General features: G+C 40.9%; 1 protein-coding gene across 1 annotated transcript in view; it reads right to left on the bottom strand.

The window, feature by feature from the left end:
- Window positions 1-2489, bottom strand: part of NEMF (nuclear export mediator factor) — a 77374-nt gene extending 74885 nt beyond the window's left edge. Inside the window, exons 1-3 of the mRNA XM_012663753.1 lie at window positions 2358-2489; window positions 1463-1531; window positions 1219-1321 (exon numbers count right to left, since the gene is read on the bottom strand). Coding sequence (XP_012519207.1) covers window positions 1219-1321; window positions 1463-1531; window positions 2358-2416 — 231 coding nt within the window. The 5' untranslated portion in view covers window positions 2417-2489. The remainder of the gene's footprint in view (window positions 1-1218; window positions 1322-1462; window positions 1532-2357) is intronic.
- Between the last annotated feature and the right edge of the window lie 17480 nt (window positions 2490-19969).

Here is a 19969-nt window from a genome sequence, read left to right as displayed (position 1 = left end):
ATCTGTAAAACTGAAATGATAATATTTGTTCTTCACACTCCACTGAGCTGTTAAACAACTTAAGTGAAACATATACTATTCATCTGCTTTATGTAAAGTGTCATTATTATTAAGGATAAGCCCCAAGAGAACCACTTTGGGTTACTATTAAGTAAATTTAACCTTAATAATCTGATAATTGTGTGACAGTCCTTGTGATATGGGAAACACTTACCTAACTTGTAATCCAAAACAGATTCTAAGTTGCTGGGGGCAAAGCTCTTCTCTGTAAAGCCTCTAATGAAATAACACAATGCCATAACAAATAAATTTCTGAAGGAAAGTGAGGAAGAGAGGAAGAAGGAAATGAACATATATGGAACTCTAATATGTGTCAGGCATTGTGTTAGATGCTTTACACGTCACTTCAATTAATCCTCGTCAATAACTCCACAAGGGAGGTACTATTCACATTTTACATTTAAATAATCTAAGTTCCAAGATGTTAAATAGCTTCTCCAAGTTAAGTTATTTACCGGCAAAACCATTAAATTCAGGTTTATCTAAAGTTTTTCTTCTGTACCACATGAACTTTCAATCTATATATTACGCCAATAAAATAATGGGTAACATGTCCACAAATGTAAAATCTCAGTTTTAATAGTAAAAACAAAAGCAAAGAGAGAAGTGACAAGTAAAAAGATATGGCTTAGTAATACATTAATGTCATTGAGTATTCCAACAAAATACAGACTGGGTAGAGGAAAACAATTCACAAAAGTGGGTTCTGAAAGATAAGGCTAGGAAAATAAAGGGGAGGACATAGAAAGCCAATAATACCAGGATATAGAATATGGATTCAGAAATTAGGCAACCATTAAAGGTGAGATAACTAATGAAACAATGCTTTAGAAAAATTAATGTTGGTTTAATTTAGAATTGTTTTGGTGGGGAGAAGTGGACTATAGTTAAGAGACTATAAGGTTGAACATGATGAAAGCATGAACTAGAACGGTGACTGGGAAAAGAAAGATTTGGAGCAGAACAGGGTGTGAAAGGTAACAGGGACAAATCAATTAATAAATATCTACTTTATTCATCCCATTATCTATCAACTACTCCCTCGACCTTCATTTTATTTGTATTTTATTCATAACAGTGAAAGAAAACCAGTTTAAAAACTCAATTGTTAGTGAGCAATCTCTTAAAATTTAGCTTCAAGTATAACTCAAAATTTACCTTCATGGCAAAACTAGATGGCATCATATTCTTAGGCCACTCAAATTCTGTAGTATGAATTCGTATGCCAGATTCAAGTAAAAGTGTAGCTTTAAAATCTGGTCTGCAGAAGAAAAAAGTCAAAATTTTTTTAGGGCATTTGCCAAAGCTAACTCTGTGAAACAGACTTAAAATGCAAATAAAAAAATCAGTAATCTCATACTTAATTACCAAAAAGTAAAACAAGCCTTTAAAATGTTCTTACTTTTGAAGACGAATAAGATATGTCTTATTATCCACATCATAAACATTGTTTACTCTCATTCCTAGCAAGCTGCAAAGACAAAGGAAACAAGTAATAAATCGTACTATTGTTGGAAACATAAAACTGCACACAATTTAATTAAAGTTGGGAAAGAGGGGAATCTTAGGATCTAAGGATCTGGGGTCAACTAGGGAGCAGAGCCTGGAGGCCAACAGGTTTTCAGCCCAAAACTTAAGTGTACCATTTAAAAACAAAAGTAGTGTATCTGCCCTAGGAACACCTACAATGCCTTGCCTCTTTGAAATGTCCCTATCTGGGGGGAAAGGAGAACATAATAAAATATAATCCAGTCACTGTATTACGGGGTGGGGGGGGAAGGTAAACGAGCCCCCCCAAATATGCTCACACGTCTTAATAATACAAACAAGACTAGAATCCCGGTCTCAGTCCAAATCTGTTAAATCCAGCTAACATAGCAGTGCTCTCTCTCTTTGGGGGGAGGGGCATTAAAGAAACCAGGCTTCTGGTCTGGAAAACTTGTGCAGCAAATGACCACTCTGGCCTCTCTTGTTCTACCAAACGTTGCTGCCGGATACGGGTGACCCAGGCCAATAAGGCAAGAGCGTCGCGCTAGCGGGACAGGGGAACTAGCAAGACAAGGCAGAGAGCCGAGAGGGCGCGGGATGGGACACGCGGTACCTAGGGGTCCCAAGGTATCCTGAGGACCACGGGAAAGACGCCACGCGCTCGCCCACCCAAGGCCTAGCCAGGTCCACAGAAGAAAAGCACTTAGGAAATAAGGGGAAACATCAGACTAGTCTTGTTTTCACCCGTGGGGCCCCGGCCTCTGCCTCCTGCACTCAATGCACGAGCCTGGTCACTTGGGGGATCGTACCTAGCATTCAGCTCTGCGAGCACGGCGCGCAGGTCAATGGTGCTAAAGCGGGTCTTCATGGTTAGGTTTGAGGGTCGCCACCGCAGTTTTCTCTGACTGCCTGACTCGACACCGCTACTCTTCCGCGCAGGCGCACTTGGCGGAGATCTACGGCAGCGCAGAAGACCCAATATTCCTTGAAGCGAACGTAACTTGCGTCGCTTCCATAAAGAATTCAGCTGTGAAATTGCTGTGGATTCGCTTTTCTTTGTACCAAAACAATTCGAAATCGATCCAAACTATTCTCTTGAAACTGAACTCCTTCGTTAAACCTTGTGGACTAGTCCGGACACCTTGCACCCTTGTGTTTTGGGACTCGAGCTTGCCTCCACAGTGACCCCTGCTGGTCGTAACAATTTTCGCGGCAATTACAAGGAGGATTTCCCCAGGTGGGCTATAAGACTCAGCGTAGAAGAGCAACGACCCCTGCCCGCTAGGCTACTTGGACGTGTAAAATTTTGAGATGTAACAAAGCAGAGCTGTTTGATTCCTCCTAAGATTACCCTCAGCGATCAAGAGGAACCCTCAAACAGGAGTTCCTGTTTTGGTGGGTTCTGCTGTCCGAAGGAGCATTCTGCGCCGTATTGTAAAATGCTCATCCGCCCGCGGTCTTGGTATTCCCGAGACTCAGCGTAGTACCTGGTGTACAATTGGTGCTTCAGAAACGCTGGACAGCCTGAATATTCCAGTGTTTCACTAGACAATGGTGAAGTAAGGTAAAAATGAAAATAAGCCAAGATTCCCCACTGGGGGGATTCACGGTGTAGCGAGGAAAGCAGTAGTGCTAGAATGTAAATGCAGCACTTTCTGTTGTGTTAAAGATCCGTAGGAAGAAAACATACTTTAATAAAGGTGAGAACTCAAAAGGAGACAGGGTCTCGCTATGTTGCCCAGGCTGGAGTGCAGTGGCTACTCACAGGCGCGATCCCACTACTGATCAGCACGGGAGTTTTGACCTGCTCCGTTTCCGACCTGGGCCGATTCACCCCTCCTTAGGCAACCTGGTGGTCCCCCGCTCCCGGGAGGTCACCATATTGATGCCGAACTTAGTGCGGACACCCGATCGGCATAGCGCACTACAGCCCAGAACTCCTGGACTCAAGCGATCCTCCTGCCTCAGCCTCCCGGGTAGCTGGGACTACAGGCGCGCGCCACCGCGTCCGGCGTCCGGACGCGCTGCAGGGAGACCTTAGAGTCTGCGGGCTACTGCTGGTGGCAGTCGAACTTCCGACCAGCAGAGGGCGACTCTGATCAGAAAGGGCACGGTTGCCAATTCAGAAAACCCGGGAATTGTAGGTGCAAAAATGGCTACAGCACATACAGCATACAGAATAGCCCAAAACATGAAATAAACCATTTGGAAGGTTTAGGAAAGACTGGGAGCCAAGTTGACTCTAAAGTGTAAAAGTGAGAGGTTTAATTGTACATAAACCATGCTAAGGTTGGCTTCGAAGGTATTCCCAGAACGCCTAAATATTTTTCATAAATGCAGCCCATGTAAAGACTCCATATTGAAAGGAACAATCCTCAAATGTTTCTTTTTTTTTTTTTTTGAGACAGAGTCCCACTTTTTTGCCCGGGCTAGAGTGCCATGGCGTCAGCCTAGCTCACAGCAACCTCAAATTCCTGGGCTCAAGCAATCCTTCTGCCTCAGCCTCCCAAGTAGCTGGGACTACAGGCATGCGCCACCATGCCCGGCTAATTTTTTCTATATATTTTAGTTGTCCGATTAATTTCTTTCTATTTTTAGTAGAGATGGGGTCTCGCTCTTGCTCAAGCTGGCCTTGAACTCCTGAGCTCAAACAATCCGCCCGCCTCGGCCTCCCAGAGTGCTAGGATTACAGGTGTGAGCCACCGCGCCCGGCCCTCAAATGTTTCTTTAAAAAACAAAAACCGAAGTACTTTATAGCAAAACTCTCACCTTAGGGCCCCAGATGGATAAGAGCAGGATAACAATTTAAGTTTTACATGGGACAAACAACCCATAGACTAACTCATACTTGCTTCTGCCTTGTCTGTAAAGGGAAATGGGCCTCATAAGGTATGTTCAAGAACGTACATAAGGGGAGACGTAGGTCAAGATAAGTGTAAAGATTACAAGGGAACTTCACTTACTAAATTCCATCTTTTCTGGGTTTTTTTAAATATATAAATTTAGAGGGTACAATTGCAGTTTTGCTGCATGGATATAGTGCATAATGGTGAAAACTGGGCTTTTAGTGTGCCCATCGCCCCAATAGTATATTGTACACAGTAGGTAATTTTTCATCCCTCGCCCCTCTTGTACACCCCCATCTTTTGAAGTCTCAAATATCTATTCGTCCACACTGTATGCCCATGCATAGCCATTGTTTAGCTCCCACTTATGAGTGAGAACGTGGGTATTTGGCTTTCTGTTTCTGAGTTATTTCACTTAGGATAATGGCCTCTAGTGCAGTCCATGTGCTGCAAAAGACATGATTTCATTCTTTTTTATGGTTGGGTAGTCTTCTATGGTATATATATATACCACATTTTCTTTATCCAATCATCCCTTGATGGACAGTTAGGTTGACTCCATGGCTTAGCTAATTGTAAATAGTGCCGCAATAAGCACACAAGTGCACGTGTCTATTTTATATAACGATTTGCATTCATTTCGGTAGGTACCCAGTAGCAGGATTGCTGGATTGAATGACAGTTCTGTTTTTAGTTCTTTGAGAAGTCTCCAGCCGGGCGCGGTGGCTCTTGCCTGTAATCTTAGCACTCTAGGAGGCTGAGGCGGGAGGATCGCTTGAGGTCAGGAGTTTGGAGACCAGCCTGAACAAGAGCAAGACCGTCTCTACTAAAAATAGAAAAAATTAGCTGGGCGTGGTGGTGGCACCTGTAGTCCCAGCTACTCCAGAGGCTGAGGGAGGAGAATCGCTTGAGCCCAGGAGTTTGAGGGTGCTGTGAGCTAGGCTGATACCGTGGCACTCTAGCCTGGGCAACAGAGCAAGACTCTGTTTCTAAATAAATAAATAAATAGATAGATAGATAGATAGATAGATAGATAGATAACTTTGTCTTGTAAGTCCACTGCCCGGGCTTCTTCGTGGAAAGTTTCTATAATTTCCTTTTTTTCTGCTATATTTCTTGTTTCTTTGCATGCTCATAATTTTTTTGTTGAAAATTGGTCATTTTTAGCTTTATAATATAGTATCTCTGAAAATATGATTTCCTCACACTCCCAGTGTTTGTTTTGATTGCTTATTGTAGTTGTTTGTTTGTGAACTTGTGAACTAATGTCGCTGTCTTTACTCTTTGTAGTTTGTGGTCCCTGAACTCTCCATTTCATCAGAACAACACAGTCCACTGAAAATTTGACAGGAATTTTCTTAACTGTAGAACCAATCAACCAACCAAACAAAAGAATCTCCCTCACTTGGCAGGTTGGTCTGTGTCAGAGCATTTCTTCAACATTTAGCCTGGAGGTTTACAACTCTGCCTTAGCCTTCAACTTCCTTCTTGCTCAGGGTCTGAAGAGCAGCCAGAAGTAAGAGCTTAGGGTCTTCTCACGTCTTTTCTGAGCAACTCTCCTGCCCTGAGCAGGTGTGTTGTATAGGCTTCCAGATTCCTTGAAATATACCAGAGTCTTACACAGCCCTTATCCCCCAAGGAACTTCAGGCTTTGGGTCTGTTTCTTACCCTGAGTGTTATTTCTTGCACCAGGTGGTAACAGCTAATACATTTGCATCTAAATGTTTCCAACAAATGCTGTCCATAAAGCATCCCAGCCCTGGGGGAAAAAAAGGGTGGGGAGGGAAGCCCTTAAGCTGATCCTGTGGAATCACCAGGCAAATCGAAATACACAACCACAATTCTTGGAGAATAATGTCTGTACTGTTCCCTCTGCTACCAGCACCTTGCTCAAGAAATATGAGCTCTGTTTTCAAGGCCGCTGCCAAACTGGGAAGTAGGAAATGTTAACAGGGTAAATTAAAAGGCTACATAGCTTTCCTACCAAAATTCAGCAGTTTTTTCTTCACTAACCATTTCTCTGGTTGTAATTTTTTAATGAAATTTCAGAATTCAAAACAAAGCTGATTCTGACAGTTTTGCAACTTATTTCTTGCTATTGTAGAGGTACAGAGACTAGGAATTCCCTATTCTGCCATATTCTGGTCTGCATATTTTAACAAGGCTTTTTTATTCTTCCATATATTCATTCAGTAGCCATAAATTAAGCCCTAGGCACTGTTTTATATGACATATTCTAGTCTCATAAGCTCAGCATTAGGCATCACTGTGTTTGGCCATCACCAATCAATAGAAGTTTGGGATCTAGAATGAGAGATGGGATTTTTTTAGTCCTATGCTTAGATAGCAAACCAGAGGTAGAGTACTTTATCCTATACTGGGGAATCATATTTTCCAAGAAAGTTATACAAATTGGACAAATAGAATAGTGAAATGAGATGGGATTGAAACCAAGTAACACAGGAAATAATCGAGATTCTTATGGATGAAAATGATGCTAAATTTGTTATGTGTAACCCCAAGGGTTAAAGCAAGTGCTAATTTTAGAGTAACAGATTAAGTTTTGATATAAAGAAGAACTTTCTAGCAGTCAACACTGTTCAAATAGTAATTTCAGGATGCATGTGTAGATATTAAAACCATAAAAAACAAGAAGATAATGTCACAAAGTCAAAAGAATGGGTTATGTCTAAGAGAGAGGAGTATTTGGGCAAGGGATTCTGGGATGCAGATCAAATTCTATTTCTAAATGCTAGTTATATAGTTTTTTGCTTTATAAATTCTTTAAGCTTACATCACATATATGTCTTATGCACACTTTCATATATATGACATATCTCGCAAAGTTAAAAAAACAAACAGAGAAAAAAAACAAAGTTAAAGGATAGGTACATGAGCTGGGCACAGTGGCATGCACCTGTAATCCCAGCTACTAGGGAGGCTGAGGCAGGAGGACTGTTTGAACCCAAGAATTTGAGACCGGCCTAGCCACACTGCAAAACCTGATTTCAATGCAGAGGAAGAAAAAGATAGGTACGGTAGAAATTAAAAATGGCCACACATGCTTTAACACCCGCAGAGTAGGTTCTGTTCTCTCCCTACCTTTCAATCTAGGTTGGTATATGACTGCTTTGGCAAATAAAGCACAGCGGAGAGAAGTGATTCTATGCTATTTTGGGCTTTATCCTTTAAGAAGACTGGTAGCTTTCAACTTGGTCTCTTAAAGCCTGAGTCACTATGTAAGAATTCTAACAACTAACTTGCTGCAGAGAGGCCTTGAGACTACATGGAGATAGAGAGGAGCATGTCTGAGCCCAGCTTTATATGCAACCCTGTCAAGGCACAGGCATGTGAATTAAGTCATCTTGGACCTTCCATGTTAGACCAGCTACCAACTGAATACCACAGTCAGCATCACCTGGAGCAGAAGAATTGTTCAGCAGAGCTTTGCCCAAATTCCTGAACCCCAAAATCATGAAATATAATAAAGTGACTTATTTCAAACTACTACTAAATTTTGGAGTAGTTTGTTGTATACGATAAATAACACAAAAAATAGGCAAATTTAAGCAAATACATTAAATACAAAAGTAAGGGTTCTGTTAAATTAAATTTGGCCTAAGGCTGTCACTGTATCTTGAGTCCCTAAATATTGAACTGCAACCTAACTTAGTACGTAAACAAATTGAAAGCCCAATTAGAAGTATATTCTTGTAACAAATACTTGAGTCTGAACTGATCACAGCAGCAAGCTCCAGCCAATCACAGGCTGCCAACTGATCAGACCATGTCCAAGAAGGCAAACACTGAGCTGTAATCAATCAAGCTCCTCCTGTACCTCACTTCCCTTTTCTGCCTAAAAATACTTCCTGCCCACAATGTGGAGCTGTCTGAACCTCTTGTGGCTGTGAATACTGTCCTGTTCTTGAATCATTCTTTGCTCAAATAAACTCTGATAAATTTAATTTGTCTAAAGTTTTTCTTTTAATAGTTCCAATACTAATGGTAAACAAATTTAGTGTTTAGGAAAAAAAACATTGTTTTGGACAAACAGCATTATTTTTTGAATCATGTATACTCTAAAAGATAAAAAGTCATAAAAAATTTATGTGAATATTTATATGGTCTTGGCATGGGTGAGATCCTTCAAAGCAAAACACCAAAAGCAGAAACCATAAAGGATTAGATTGATAAATTTGAATGCACAAAACTTTAAAGTCACTGTATGTAAAAAGTATTCTACACTAACCCTCACCCTAAACACAATTAAAAGCTTAAAATAAAACTATGGCCAAAACACACACACACACACACACACACACACACACACACACAGAGGAAAAAAGTATTAATGTAAAAATGTGTTCAACATAAAACGTTTTTAAAAAAGTAGAAGTATGTTAAAGAAGACAGTGACTGAAATGATTCCTTTCTGATCTTTCTGACCTCACAGAGTTTTGTCAGGTACAGACTAAGCTTGATTCCTCCCATGTATTACTTTTCTATTCCTGCTGTAACAATTCAGCACAAATTTAGAGGCTTAAGCAACACAAATTTGTTACCTTAGAGTTCTGGAAGTCAGAAGTACCAAATGGGTCAGCCAGGCTGCATTCCTTCTCGAGGCTCTAGGGAAGAATCCCTTTCCTGGAATTTTGAGCATCCAAGGCCTGTCTATATTCCTGGGTTGACGAGCACATAGACATCTTTAGGGAGGGGGGAATCACGCTGCCTGTCACACCTCAGTTTCACAAAGCTGGGAAGTTCTCCCAGAGGTTGGAGGGTAGTACGAACCCCAGGGCTAACAGAGGTAGCTACTCAAACGCAGTCCTTACATCCACAGCTAAGTCATCTTGGGCCAAATTCAGGCATTCATTTAATGAAAAACAAATGAAACATGCCAAAAGTATTTTGTCTCCTATTTTGGGGGGTGGAGAGAGGGCAAAGGTGTGTGTGTGTATGTTTTAAATAGCATCTCCACGTATTTCCATTTAGTAAAAATGCATTCATTGAAAGGTGATTTTCAAATTCTTGAAAAGTTGTCCTGAAGAACAGGAATAAGATTTATGCCATGTTGTTGAAGAAGACAGACCCAGAAACAACAACAGGAAAAATGAGGTCTTTTCTTACGGTTATCTTTGTTCAAAATGCAGTGAGCATTAAAAGAAAAGAAAATTGAATACAATTAGCTTTATGAAAAGTTTAGTATATTGTCTCTTTCCTTCTTCATTTTATAGATAGTAATGAAAATCTGTGTTTAGTGCTCGGAGTCTTTAAATTTTCAATAGTAGTGGGGTGCGGTGGTGCCCACCTGTAGTCCTAACTACTTAGGAGGCTGAGGCAGGATTGCTTGAGCCCAGGAGTTGGAGGCAGCAGTGAGTTATGATCGCGCCACTGCACTCCAGCCTGGGTGACAGAGCGAGATCCTATCTCTAAAAAAATAAAAAAGAAATTCCCAATAGATTATCAGAATAATGTTAAGACTGATGTAAATGCTTGACCAGTTTCCACTGCCCCTAAAATGCCTGAATTTGACAGGGAACCCTCCAAGACAGTTTTTTCACAAAGATTTTTAATCACAGGCCGCCAAGAACTTCTGAAAAATTTCAAGTGTCTTCTTTCATACTTTATTCACTCACTTCTTTTAAAAATGAGATAGCGTTATGACAGCACTAATATGAGTCAGTGGGGGATGCAGAGGTTTTTGCTTCCATTAACACTGGGTTGAAGACCCAGGCCCAGGAGCGCGTTCTCTAACCCCCCTGTGCTTCAGTTGCGTCCCTAACGTTCTGAGTCTGCGTGCCATTCGCTTTAGGCAATGCGAGGGTGACAGAAGCAAGGGGGCGGTGGCATTCTGTTTCGCTGGCCCCTCACTTCTGATATCACAAGGGCGTTGCGGGCTCCGCTTAGATGATTTCTTTTTTTCCTACTAGAAGAGAGTAGCGGAGTCCCTCGCCAGAGGTCAGCCCTACCTGTACACGAGTAGAACATAAGGATTCGGGTGAAAGACTGGATTAGCCTGTCTTCCGTCCGCAACATTCAAAAGCAAAAACTTTAACCGGACAGGGGTGAAAGGAGGTGACAACCGCGGCAGGACGTGGGGAGGGAAGGTCAGGTCAGTGCAAGGAAATAGTGGTGGTAACTGAGAACAGCATACTGGACTGCTGCGGGAAGAACTTCGGAATTCTTAAGAGAACGTACTTTTCGCTGCGTTGCCGGGCGGCCATTTTTTCCAACTGGTTGTGAGTAAACGAGCAGCCCCTGTCGGTGCTGAGGGTGATTACAGCTTTTCGCCGAGACGTTTTTGACTATGCTCCAGTAGGGGTCAGCGATGAGGTGGCTACAAGTCCCCAAGAAGCTTAAGCCAACCGGTGAGCTTTAACCCCAAAAGAAACGTAAAATATAGGACAAATGGAATAGCGTAAAGAAGGAGCCAAACTTAAAGCCCAATAATATCTTTTCTATTTTTAATGCATACATTAGTTAACTCCTAAATATATATGAACACAAAAGGAGGCAAACTTTCCTTAAATTTGGAGACGTTTTTCTTAAATTTGGAAGCATTAATCTGCAAAGATGGTCTAAGTGAAAGGAGGGGGCAGCAAAAGAGACGGGGTCTCGCTATGTTGCCCAGGCTGGAGTGCAGTGGCTATTCACAGGCGCGATCCCACTACTGATCAGCACGGGAGTTTTGACCTGCTCCGTTTCCGGCCTGGGCCGGTTCACCCCTCCTTAGGCAACCTGGTGGTCCCCCGCTCCCGGGAGGTCACCATATTGATGCCGAACTTAGTGCGGACACCCGATCGGCATAGCGCACTACAGCCCAGAACTCCTGGGCTCAAGCGATCCTCCCGTCTCAGCCTCCCGAGTAGCTGGGACTACAGGCGCGCGCCACCGCGTCCGGCGCTCGCAAACGCTGCAAAAACGGACTAGAAGCTACGGGTGTGGTGACGTCACCGGGGGAGGGCTGAGTCCGGGGCGTGGGGAGCTTGGGCACGCCTGGCGTGAGGCGGTCTCCAGGCTTCATTCGTGTGACGTCATCTGGGCGGAGCTACCGTCCTGACCCACTGGGTTCCCAGCGAGGAAAGTCACCTGACCTGTAGTGGTTTTTGGCTTCCGGTGTTTTGTTCCGAAGCTGCGGGCGTTACTGTTTGACAGAAATTGGTCAGCCTGCGCTTAATACTTAGAGGTATGGTGTTCAGACACGCGACGGGAGAAAAAAGGAAAGCACGATTACCTGGTCCCTCAGCATTACTTGCCTCAGCAGGCCTTCAATACGTGCTTGCATCTTTTGGGGGACGTTATTTAGGAGGGAACCATCTGGCTTTAAATCTTTCATTACCCTCAGCAAGCATTTAGGAGGTGCCTGCGCTGTACGAAGGAGAATAACCCATAGTGGCAGAGGTTGGGGGTCCGCAAAAGTGCCGCAGGCTACTCAATCTTAACAACTGGAACGAAGGGAGGCTAAGAAAACCGTCTGCTTTCGCCGCCCCGGCATGTTCCTAGCCCATTATTGTTAGAGAAGGTAGTATCTGGGTAGATTAGTGGAAGAATTTGGATTTGGCAGCCTAAAGTTCTTTTGGGGAGAAGCTTAGATTGGGAACGGACAGAGGAGAAGAAAGAAAAAAGAATTTCCAACCATGGTTGATCAGCCAGATCAAACTTTCCCCTCCGCCTCTGTCCTTGCAGCAGATAATTTTGCTCCTTCCGTCCTCGAAAAATTAAAGGCTATCAGACATGAACTCTTTAAACTCCTTGTTACTATCCCCTCCTCTAAATTTATCTTTACATCTTCAGAAAAGAGCAACCCTCTGTTGTCCCTTCCTAACTCAAACCCTATTGGCAAAAATTCCTCCATCAATCATTTCCGCCCATCCTGTCTGTTCCACCCTCCCTCCCTCCCTCTCTCTCTCCTCCCACCTTCTCTCTCTCTCACATAAAGAGATTACGAGCCCTCGTTCATCTTAAAAAGAAACCTCTCCTTTGACTTGCCACTCTATCCAAATGAAATCTTTCCATTGCTTTCATAGCTGCACTTCTTGAAAGCATGTTCTACCATTGCCACATTTGCTTCCTAACGTTCTGTCTTCAGCCCACAGCCCATCAATCCACTGAAACTATTCTAGCTAAGGCTTCCATACCCAAGCCTCCTAATTGGCAGGTTTAAGGGACCCTTTCTGACCTAGGTAACATAATTTACCACCACCACCCAACTGTAGCACTTGTGCTTGCTACCTCCTCCCTGAAAGTTTCTTCTCCTTGGTTTTTGTTGACAGCTTCAGGTAGGTCCTCCTAGGCTTTGCTGGTCTCTGCCCACTTTGTAAATGTTGTTCCTTGAAGTTCCCTCCTAAACCTTCTCTGGTCTCTCTCCGTGCTCTTCATTCATAATCTTACCAATTGTCAAGACTGTCAAATCTGTAACTTTAATCTGATGCTTTTTGTAGAGCTCCATATCTATATTTTTAGCTGTCTACTACTGGTTGTCACTTTGAAATCATTCAAAACTTCAAATTCAACATTTGCAAGCAAAACCGATCATCTTCTCTTCCTCCAAACTTGCTCAACGTTCCTATATTCTCACTTTCTATCAAGATATTTAGTTGCTCTCTTCAGAATTCTGAGTCATCTTTGACTACTGTTTCATTCATTCAATACCAAATATTTATTTCTTGCCTATCCAATGACAGGCACTGTGCTAGGTGATGGGGATGTAGTAGTGAAGAAAAGAGACACATGGAAAAGACAAAAACGTAGCAAAAAAAATTATAATTACAAACGGTGATAAGAGCTGGTGAAAGAATCAATGCACTGAGATATAAAAAAATGGTGGCAGGAAAGGGGAGGGACCTACTTTGGAGAAGGTACTCAGGTAAGCGTCTTTGAGGAGATATCATTTAAATCGGGGCTTGAAGAACAAGGCATTGGTTAAGGTACTTCGATTACACACAAGAACTGTCTGTAGACTGAAATAAACGAACGCCTCTTAAAGAATTGATTGGAAGAAAATGGGTACGTGGCAGAATGTTATTCCCTAAAGTCTGTTCTCCCCTTTTACTACACTAATACATTTTTAGCTAGGCACGGGAAGTCCCAGTTAGAGACTACATTTCCCAGTTTCCCTTACAACCAAGTGTGGTCAAGTTCTCACCAATGGAATGTAAAATGACAGTGATATGCTTTAAAATAAATCAGTTGCCCTCCACTTCTGCTCTTTCGCTCTTCTCCAGCGCTAGATGGCGTCAGTGCAGACACACTGCAGTGCCCCTACTTTAACCATGCAAATGTGGAAAAATATCCTAGTGGATGGCAGACGATCAAAAGGAAAGACACCAGGATCCATGGGTGAAATAATGGAGCGAAGCCTCCTTGCCAGTCGTGCTATCCCTAACTCTGGAATGTTATATGAGAAATAAGCTTCTATTTCATTTAATCCTTGTATTTTTTGGTCTCTATTATTGCAGCATACTCTGTACTCTACCAGATATAGGGAAGTTCACAGAAGAAAATCCCGGATTACCAGAACTCAGAGCAGAAACCAAAAGGGCTCCAGGTATCTACAGGACACCCCAACAGGAGGAACCATCTTCAACCTCCTGAAAGAAGAGTCCGATTTTCTAGTTTCAGTTCTGTATTCTACAATATTTATTTATAGTCATACCCATTTTAATTATAATTGTGTTGTAAATAAAACTTTTATGTTCTGCTTTTCTTTCTCATTTGTCACTATACTTTTTAGTGGGTATACACTCTCCAGTTGATGCATCATAATTTATGATGGTTTAAATAGAACCACTGTAAGTTACACTATCACTTCATCATTCTATACATTTCACCTGTATTGGTTTATGAATTAGTATTAGGCACAATATCCATTGCCAAGTCAATTATGCACAAGCTCTAATCAGCTGGTTGCCTTTTAACAGTGCCAAAAACAAGGCCATGTCCAGCTGTATGGGGTTTTGCTTGTTCAAAATATAACCTGTATGCTCCCCAGGACCAGACCCCTGAGCCACTCACTTTCTCTGTGCTGTGACAATATTGGTGCCAGGGGGACATGGTATTTTTCAAAGTGACCTACTGTAGCCACTTTAATTTATGATTAAGAGCCTTAGTTTGACTTAACACTCTTGTAGGCTTTTCATCTTGGGTGTATTTGTGTGCCTGTGTCCGTAAGTAGTATCTAGTCTTGTGGCAGAGTTGGGTTGAGAGTCTTCAATAGTATCATATTGCTGGCAGATGTCACACTGGCCTCTGCAAACGCTGTACTGTCTTGTTTCTGCATTAGAAGTAGTCGTGTGAATATACTGCCATGTCACTTCTAATATGACCAGTTTTATACTTGGAAAATGGTACTTCTTTTAAATCTTCTCTCCATCTTTTCTAACCTCCTCCCTTCCCATCTCAATGCTCCCTTCCTAATTGCAGCAATAATCTCTTAAAAAGCAATTAAATAATTAAATGACCCGAAATGTAAAAAACAAACAAACAAAAGTAACCTGTATGAAGGTTAATTCTGCACTAAACATTAGAATGGATAATGCCCTCATCCCAAATGACCCATCTCAATCTGTCTACAAAACTCTACGCCATGGGGCTCAAGAGCTTATAAATCAATCAGTTCTTTGGGGACATTAAATGAAAAGCATGGAGTCAGACGAAAAGGCTTTCTGCCCTGGTCGCAGGAGAAGGCTTGTGGGCAAGCTGGGGCTGGGCCTTGAGTTCTCAGCAGCCACCAGGGAAAAGGCACCGGACATGGCAGAGGGTGGACCCGGGTCGCAAGGGCCAGATTGGTGGGCCATGAGAGGCACTTGAGGAGGGGGCCTGACGCAGCTGAAGAAGAGAAAATGGCACAGGGGTCACAGAGGATAAAGAGAAAGAGGCGCACCCAGAAGAAAGTTGCCAGCTGGCGACCCAGCCCAGCAGGACTAGCAGAGGAGCCAGAGCTTCGGAGCTCTGCGGGCAGGGGCCCTAGGGGAAGAGGCGGGGCCGAGAGGCGGGTCCCTAGAGGAAGAGGCGGGGCTGACAGTAGAGGGGAGAGGCCGGGGGGCCCCAAGGGAGGGACAGGCGGGTCCGCCAGCGGGGAGGTGGGGTGGGGTGGAGAGGCGGGCCGCCAGTGGGCCAGGCGAACAAATTACCCAGCGTGAGCTCCGCCCCGCAGTTCTAACGGTTACGCGTCGGCTGCGTCCTCCCACGAAGTCCCCAGTACCTCCACCCTTGATAGACTGCTAGCTCTCTGCAGCTCACCGCAGTGCGATCGTTTGCGGCTGCTGGCAGGATTTTTCACTAAGGCAGGTTATTTGCACTTCAGGGACATGCCTGGGGGGCAGTCTCTGATTCCTTTCCATTTAATAAACGAGAGATGGATTAACTAGAATTACACTTTCACATAACATACGTTTTCTTCTTGAAAACACCGTGCGAGGAGGAAGAGCCTTTAATATGGCTAATACACAATATTTCATCGATCCAGAGACTCATTTCTTGTGGCAGGTTTTTAAATCTCGGAATAAATCCTAACAGCGGCCAAAGTTACTTATCCCATGTCACAATGATAGGCCTATAAATACACCTTAAATTTGCCGCGCCTATTTTCTCCCATTTGAATACGATTTGATTTTCATCCGACAGTTCTGCCGAAATGTTTTCACGTTTTAGATCTTAGTAGAACTCTTTTATGACTATTTATTACATTCTTATCTGATGTATAATAAATCATGTCTCCAAACCAAAAGTCCATGCATTAAAATCCTGATATTTAACAGACTTTATCACAGCTATTGATTCTATCTCTTCACACCAGTGTGGTAAAAGCTTTCTGCTGTATTTAATTTGTTCATTTTGAAAATCATTAAAATGCTTCATTTTCATCAGCTAACGTTTGAAGAGTGCTTCCTTTTTTGGGACTCCAAAGAGTTAGGCTAATGTCATACTCAGCCAGAATAACTGGCAAATGAGTTCGCCTTTCCTTGAGTTTCTATTCTCAAGGCTAATTATTTGTTGAGGTATTTGAACAGCTGGGATTTTGGTAGAAAACCAATACTTTAAATTGCATACAGCTTTCACTGACTAAGGTGAGAGAGGATCAAGATAAAGTTCTTTGCCTAAACCATTCACTTACCCAACAAACAAATACTGAGTACATGCTAAATGCCAGGTGCCCCAAACTATTAGTTAATGTTAGGGATAAAGAATCGTTTTGAGAATGAAAGTGTAAACAAGGAAACAACATGCTTGACAAGATAACAAGCAGTCTAATCATATATAGTTTATGTCTATTCATCTTGGACCTAGAGGAAAAACACAATTTCTGGGTAGAAGAATGATAAGAAAAATGACAAGAAAAATGTCTGATTTTGCATGATCTCTGGCCCCAAGCATGACTAATATAAAAATCCTAGGGCTTTCCCAATGTGGAGGTGGTGAGGAGAGTAATATCTTACCCTAGACCTCCTCCCCTTACCATGAATAAATGGAAAAATACTGTGGCTGTAAATGACCTTCTGAGGTTCAAATGGCAATTTACTTTCACTTCTTTTATTTTGGAGGCGGAAATTTTAAGCTTTCATGTGTGCGGTTTAGACAATTTTTAAATTACTTTGTTCAGATTTTATGATGTGATGGTTGAATAGTTAGCACCACTGGTGCTTGTAGGGGATGCTTTATAAATACATTCTGTCACCACAACTCACACTGTTAATAATTTAAAATATATTGTGTTACACTGTGGTTTCAATGTACGACATTTTATGACCAAAGGGATTCACACTTTTCTCAGGGGTTGCTTTTAGGGATAATGAACTCTGAAAGCAGCCCTAGTTATATAGAGAATATTGAAGGCACATGCTGTTTATGCCTGTTCAACTGAACCCCCTCACTGTACCATGACAAAGCTCTAATTCATTTTGTAGCACAGCTTATTTTCCAAGGGGCAGCATAGCCTCTGAGGTGTGACAAGAAATAAAGAAAAGCAAAATCACTACACATTTGTTGCAGTATTTTGTTAAAGGAGACAATCTATAGTCACCATGATGTGTGGATAAACAATATTGCATACTACAAAAGGGTATTTGTAAAATCAAGACCAATATATACAAATGCTGAATTATGAGTTATTATCATTGTAAAAACTAATATTAATGCTCTTGTACCTTAATACTATAATAACATAAACTAGAAGAATGATTTATCTTGTTTTGGTAAGATTTATAATCCCTTTGTGCATTCATTCATGCATTCACTCTTTCCATTAACTCTACATCATTAGTCATTAGGGAAATGCAGTCAAAACCACAGTGATACACAAATTCACCCCTACTAGGATCACTATAACAACAACAACAACACAGAAAATAACAAGTGTTGGCAAGGATGTGGAGAAGTTAGAACTCTCATACATTGCTGGTGGGAATGTAAAATGGTGCAGCTGCTGTGAAAAACAGTTTGACAGTTCCTCAAAAAGTTAAACATATCATATGATTGAGCAATTTCAGTCCTAGGTATAGACCCAAAAGAACTGAAAGCAGGGACTCAAACAGATACTTGTACACCAATGTTTGTTAAAGCATTATTCACAATAGTCAAAAGGTAGAAACAACCCAAGTGTCCATCAACAGATGAATGGGTAAAAAAATGTGGTATGATGAATTATTTTTCAGCCATGAACAGGAATAAAATTCTGACACATGCTACAACATGATGAACCTTCAAAACATATAAAGTGAAATAAGGCAGACACAAAAGGACAAATACTGTATTATGTGAAAGTATCTAGGACAGGCAAATAAATAGAAACAGAAAGTAAAGAGAGATTGGTAGGAGTGGGGAATGGGGAGTTACTGCTTAATGGGCATAGAGTTTCTGTTTGGAGTGATGAAAAAGTTTTGGAAATAGTACTGATGGATGCATAACATCATGTATGTAATTAATGTTCCTGAAAATTGCACATTTGAAGATGGTTAAATGGCAAATTTTATGTTGTATATATTTTAACACAATTTATTTATATAAATAAATAAAATCATATATATATTATATATATACATATATATACACACGCACCAAAAAAAATCATATTGGGCATATTTGTGTGGGTCTATTTCCAGGTTCTCCATTGTTCTATTGTGTTCCACTGATCTATGTGTTTATCCCTCCACCATACCACACAGTCTTGATTACTACAGCTATATAATCAATCTTAAAATTGGAGAGACTGATTCCTCCCACTTTTCGTTTTGAGAATTATTTTAAATATTTTAATTCCTTCACCTTTATATATAAATAAAAAATAATCTTGTCTACATCTACAAAAATAAATCTTGCTGCTGGGATTTTGATAGTAATTGCATTAAACCTGGAGAAAATTGATATCTTACCATGTTGAATCTTCCAATCCATGAACACAATATATCTTGCCATATCTTTAGATATTCTTTGATGTCTTTAACTAGTATTTTTGTACTTTCCAGAATATAAATTATTTAGATTTCAATTTTTTGAGTAAATTTAAACATTGTATTTAAAATTTTAGTGTCCATATGTTTATTGCTAGTGTATAGAAATACAATTGATTATTGTGTTTATCTTATAAGGCCGCAATCTTGCCAAACTCATTAGCTGTAGGAGGTTTTTTGTGTGTTTTTGTTTTTAGATTTCTTGGGATTTCTATATAAGTAATAATGTCTTCTACAAATAGGGACAGTTTTATTTCTTCCTTTCCAACCTATATGTCTTTTATTTCTCCTTCTTGCCTTAAAGCACTGGCTGGAAAGTGACAGCCTTGCTTTTTTCCTGATCTTAGTGGAGAAAGCATTCCATCTTTCACCGTTAGGTATAACATTAGCTATATAGTTTTTTTATTTTTGTTTTGTAGATTTTTAAAAAATCAAGTTGGGGAATTCTCCATTCCTGTTTTTCATAGAGCTTTATACCATGAATAGGTGCCAAATTTTGTCACGGACTTTTTCTGCCTTGATAGAGACGATGAGGTGAATTTTCTTCGTTAGCCTATCAATATGGTAGATTATAATGATTGATTTTCAAATATTCAAACATCTTTGCATCCCTGAAATAAACTTCACTTGGTCATGGTGTATGATTATTGTTATATACTGCTAAATTTTATTTGATAATATTTTGTTAAGAATGTTTATATCTATATAAATTTAAAATATTGGTCTATAGTTTTTTTGTGTGTGTATGTGTACTTATTTGTACTATATTATCTTGTTTTAGTATCAGGGTAATAGTAGCTTCACAAAATGAACTGGGAAGTGTTCCCTTCTCTTCTATTTCCTGATATTCTTTAAATGTTTGGTAGCATCTGGGGGGAAGGTCATCAGATTTTTTTTTGGGGGGTGGAGTTTTAAAATTACAAATTCAATTTCCTTAATAATTATAGGGCTACTCAAATTATCTCTTTCATATTGGGTAAGTTGGGGTAGTTTGTGCTTTTTGAGAAATTGGTCTTTTCATATGCATTATCAAATTTATGCATATAGAGTTGTTTGTAGCATTCTCTTATTATTATTTTTCTATCTGTGGGGTCTCTAGTGATATCTCATGTTATACTTCTGATATTG

The sequence above is a fragment of the Propithecus coquereli genome, unplaced genomic scaffold, assembly GCF_000956105.1.
Source record: "Propithecus coquereli isolate 6110/MARCELLA unplaced genomic scaffold, Pcoq_1.0 Scaffold83, whole genome shotgun sequence".
Taxonomy (NCBI): Eukaryota; Metazoa; Chordata; class Mammalia; order Primates; family Indriidae; genus Propithecus; species Propithecus coquereli.
Note: the sequence above shows the minus strand (reverse complement) of the source record. Positions and strands in the feature narration are given on the sequence as shown.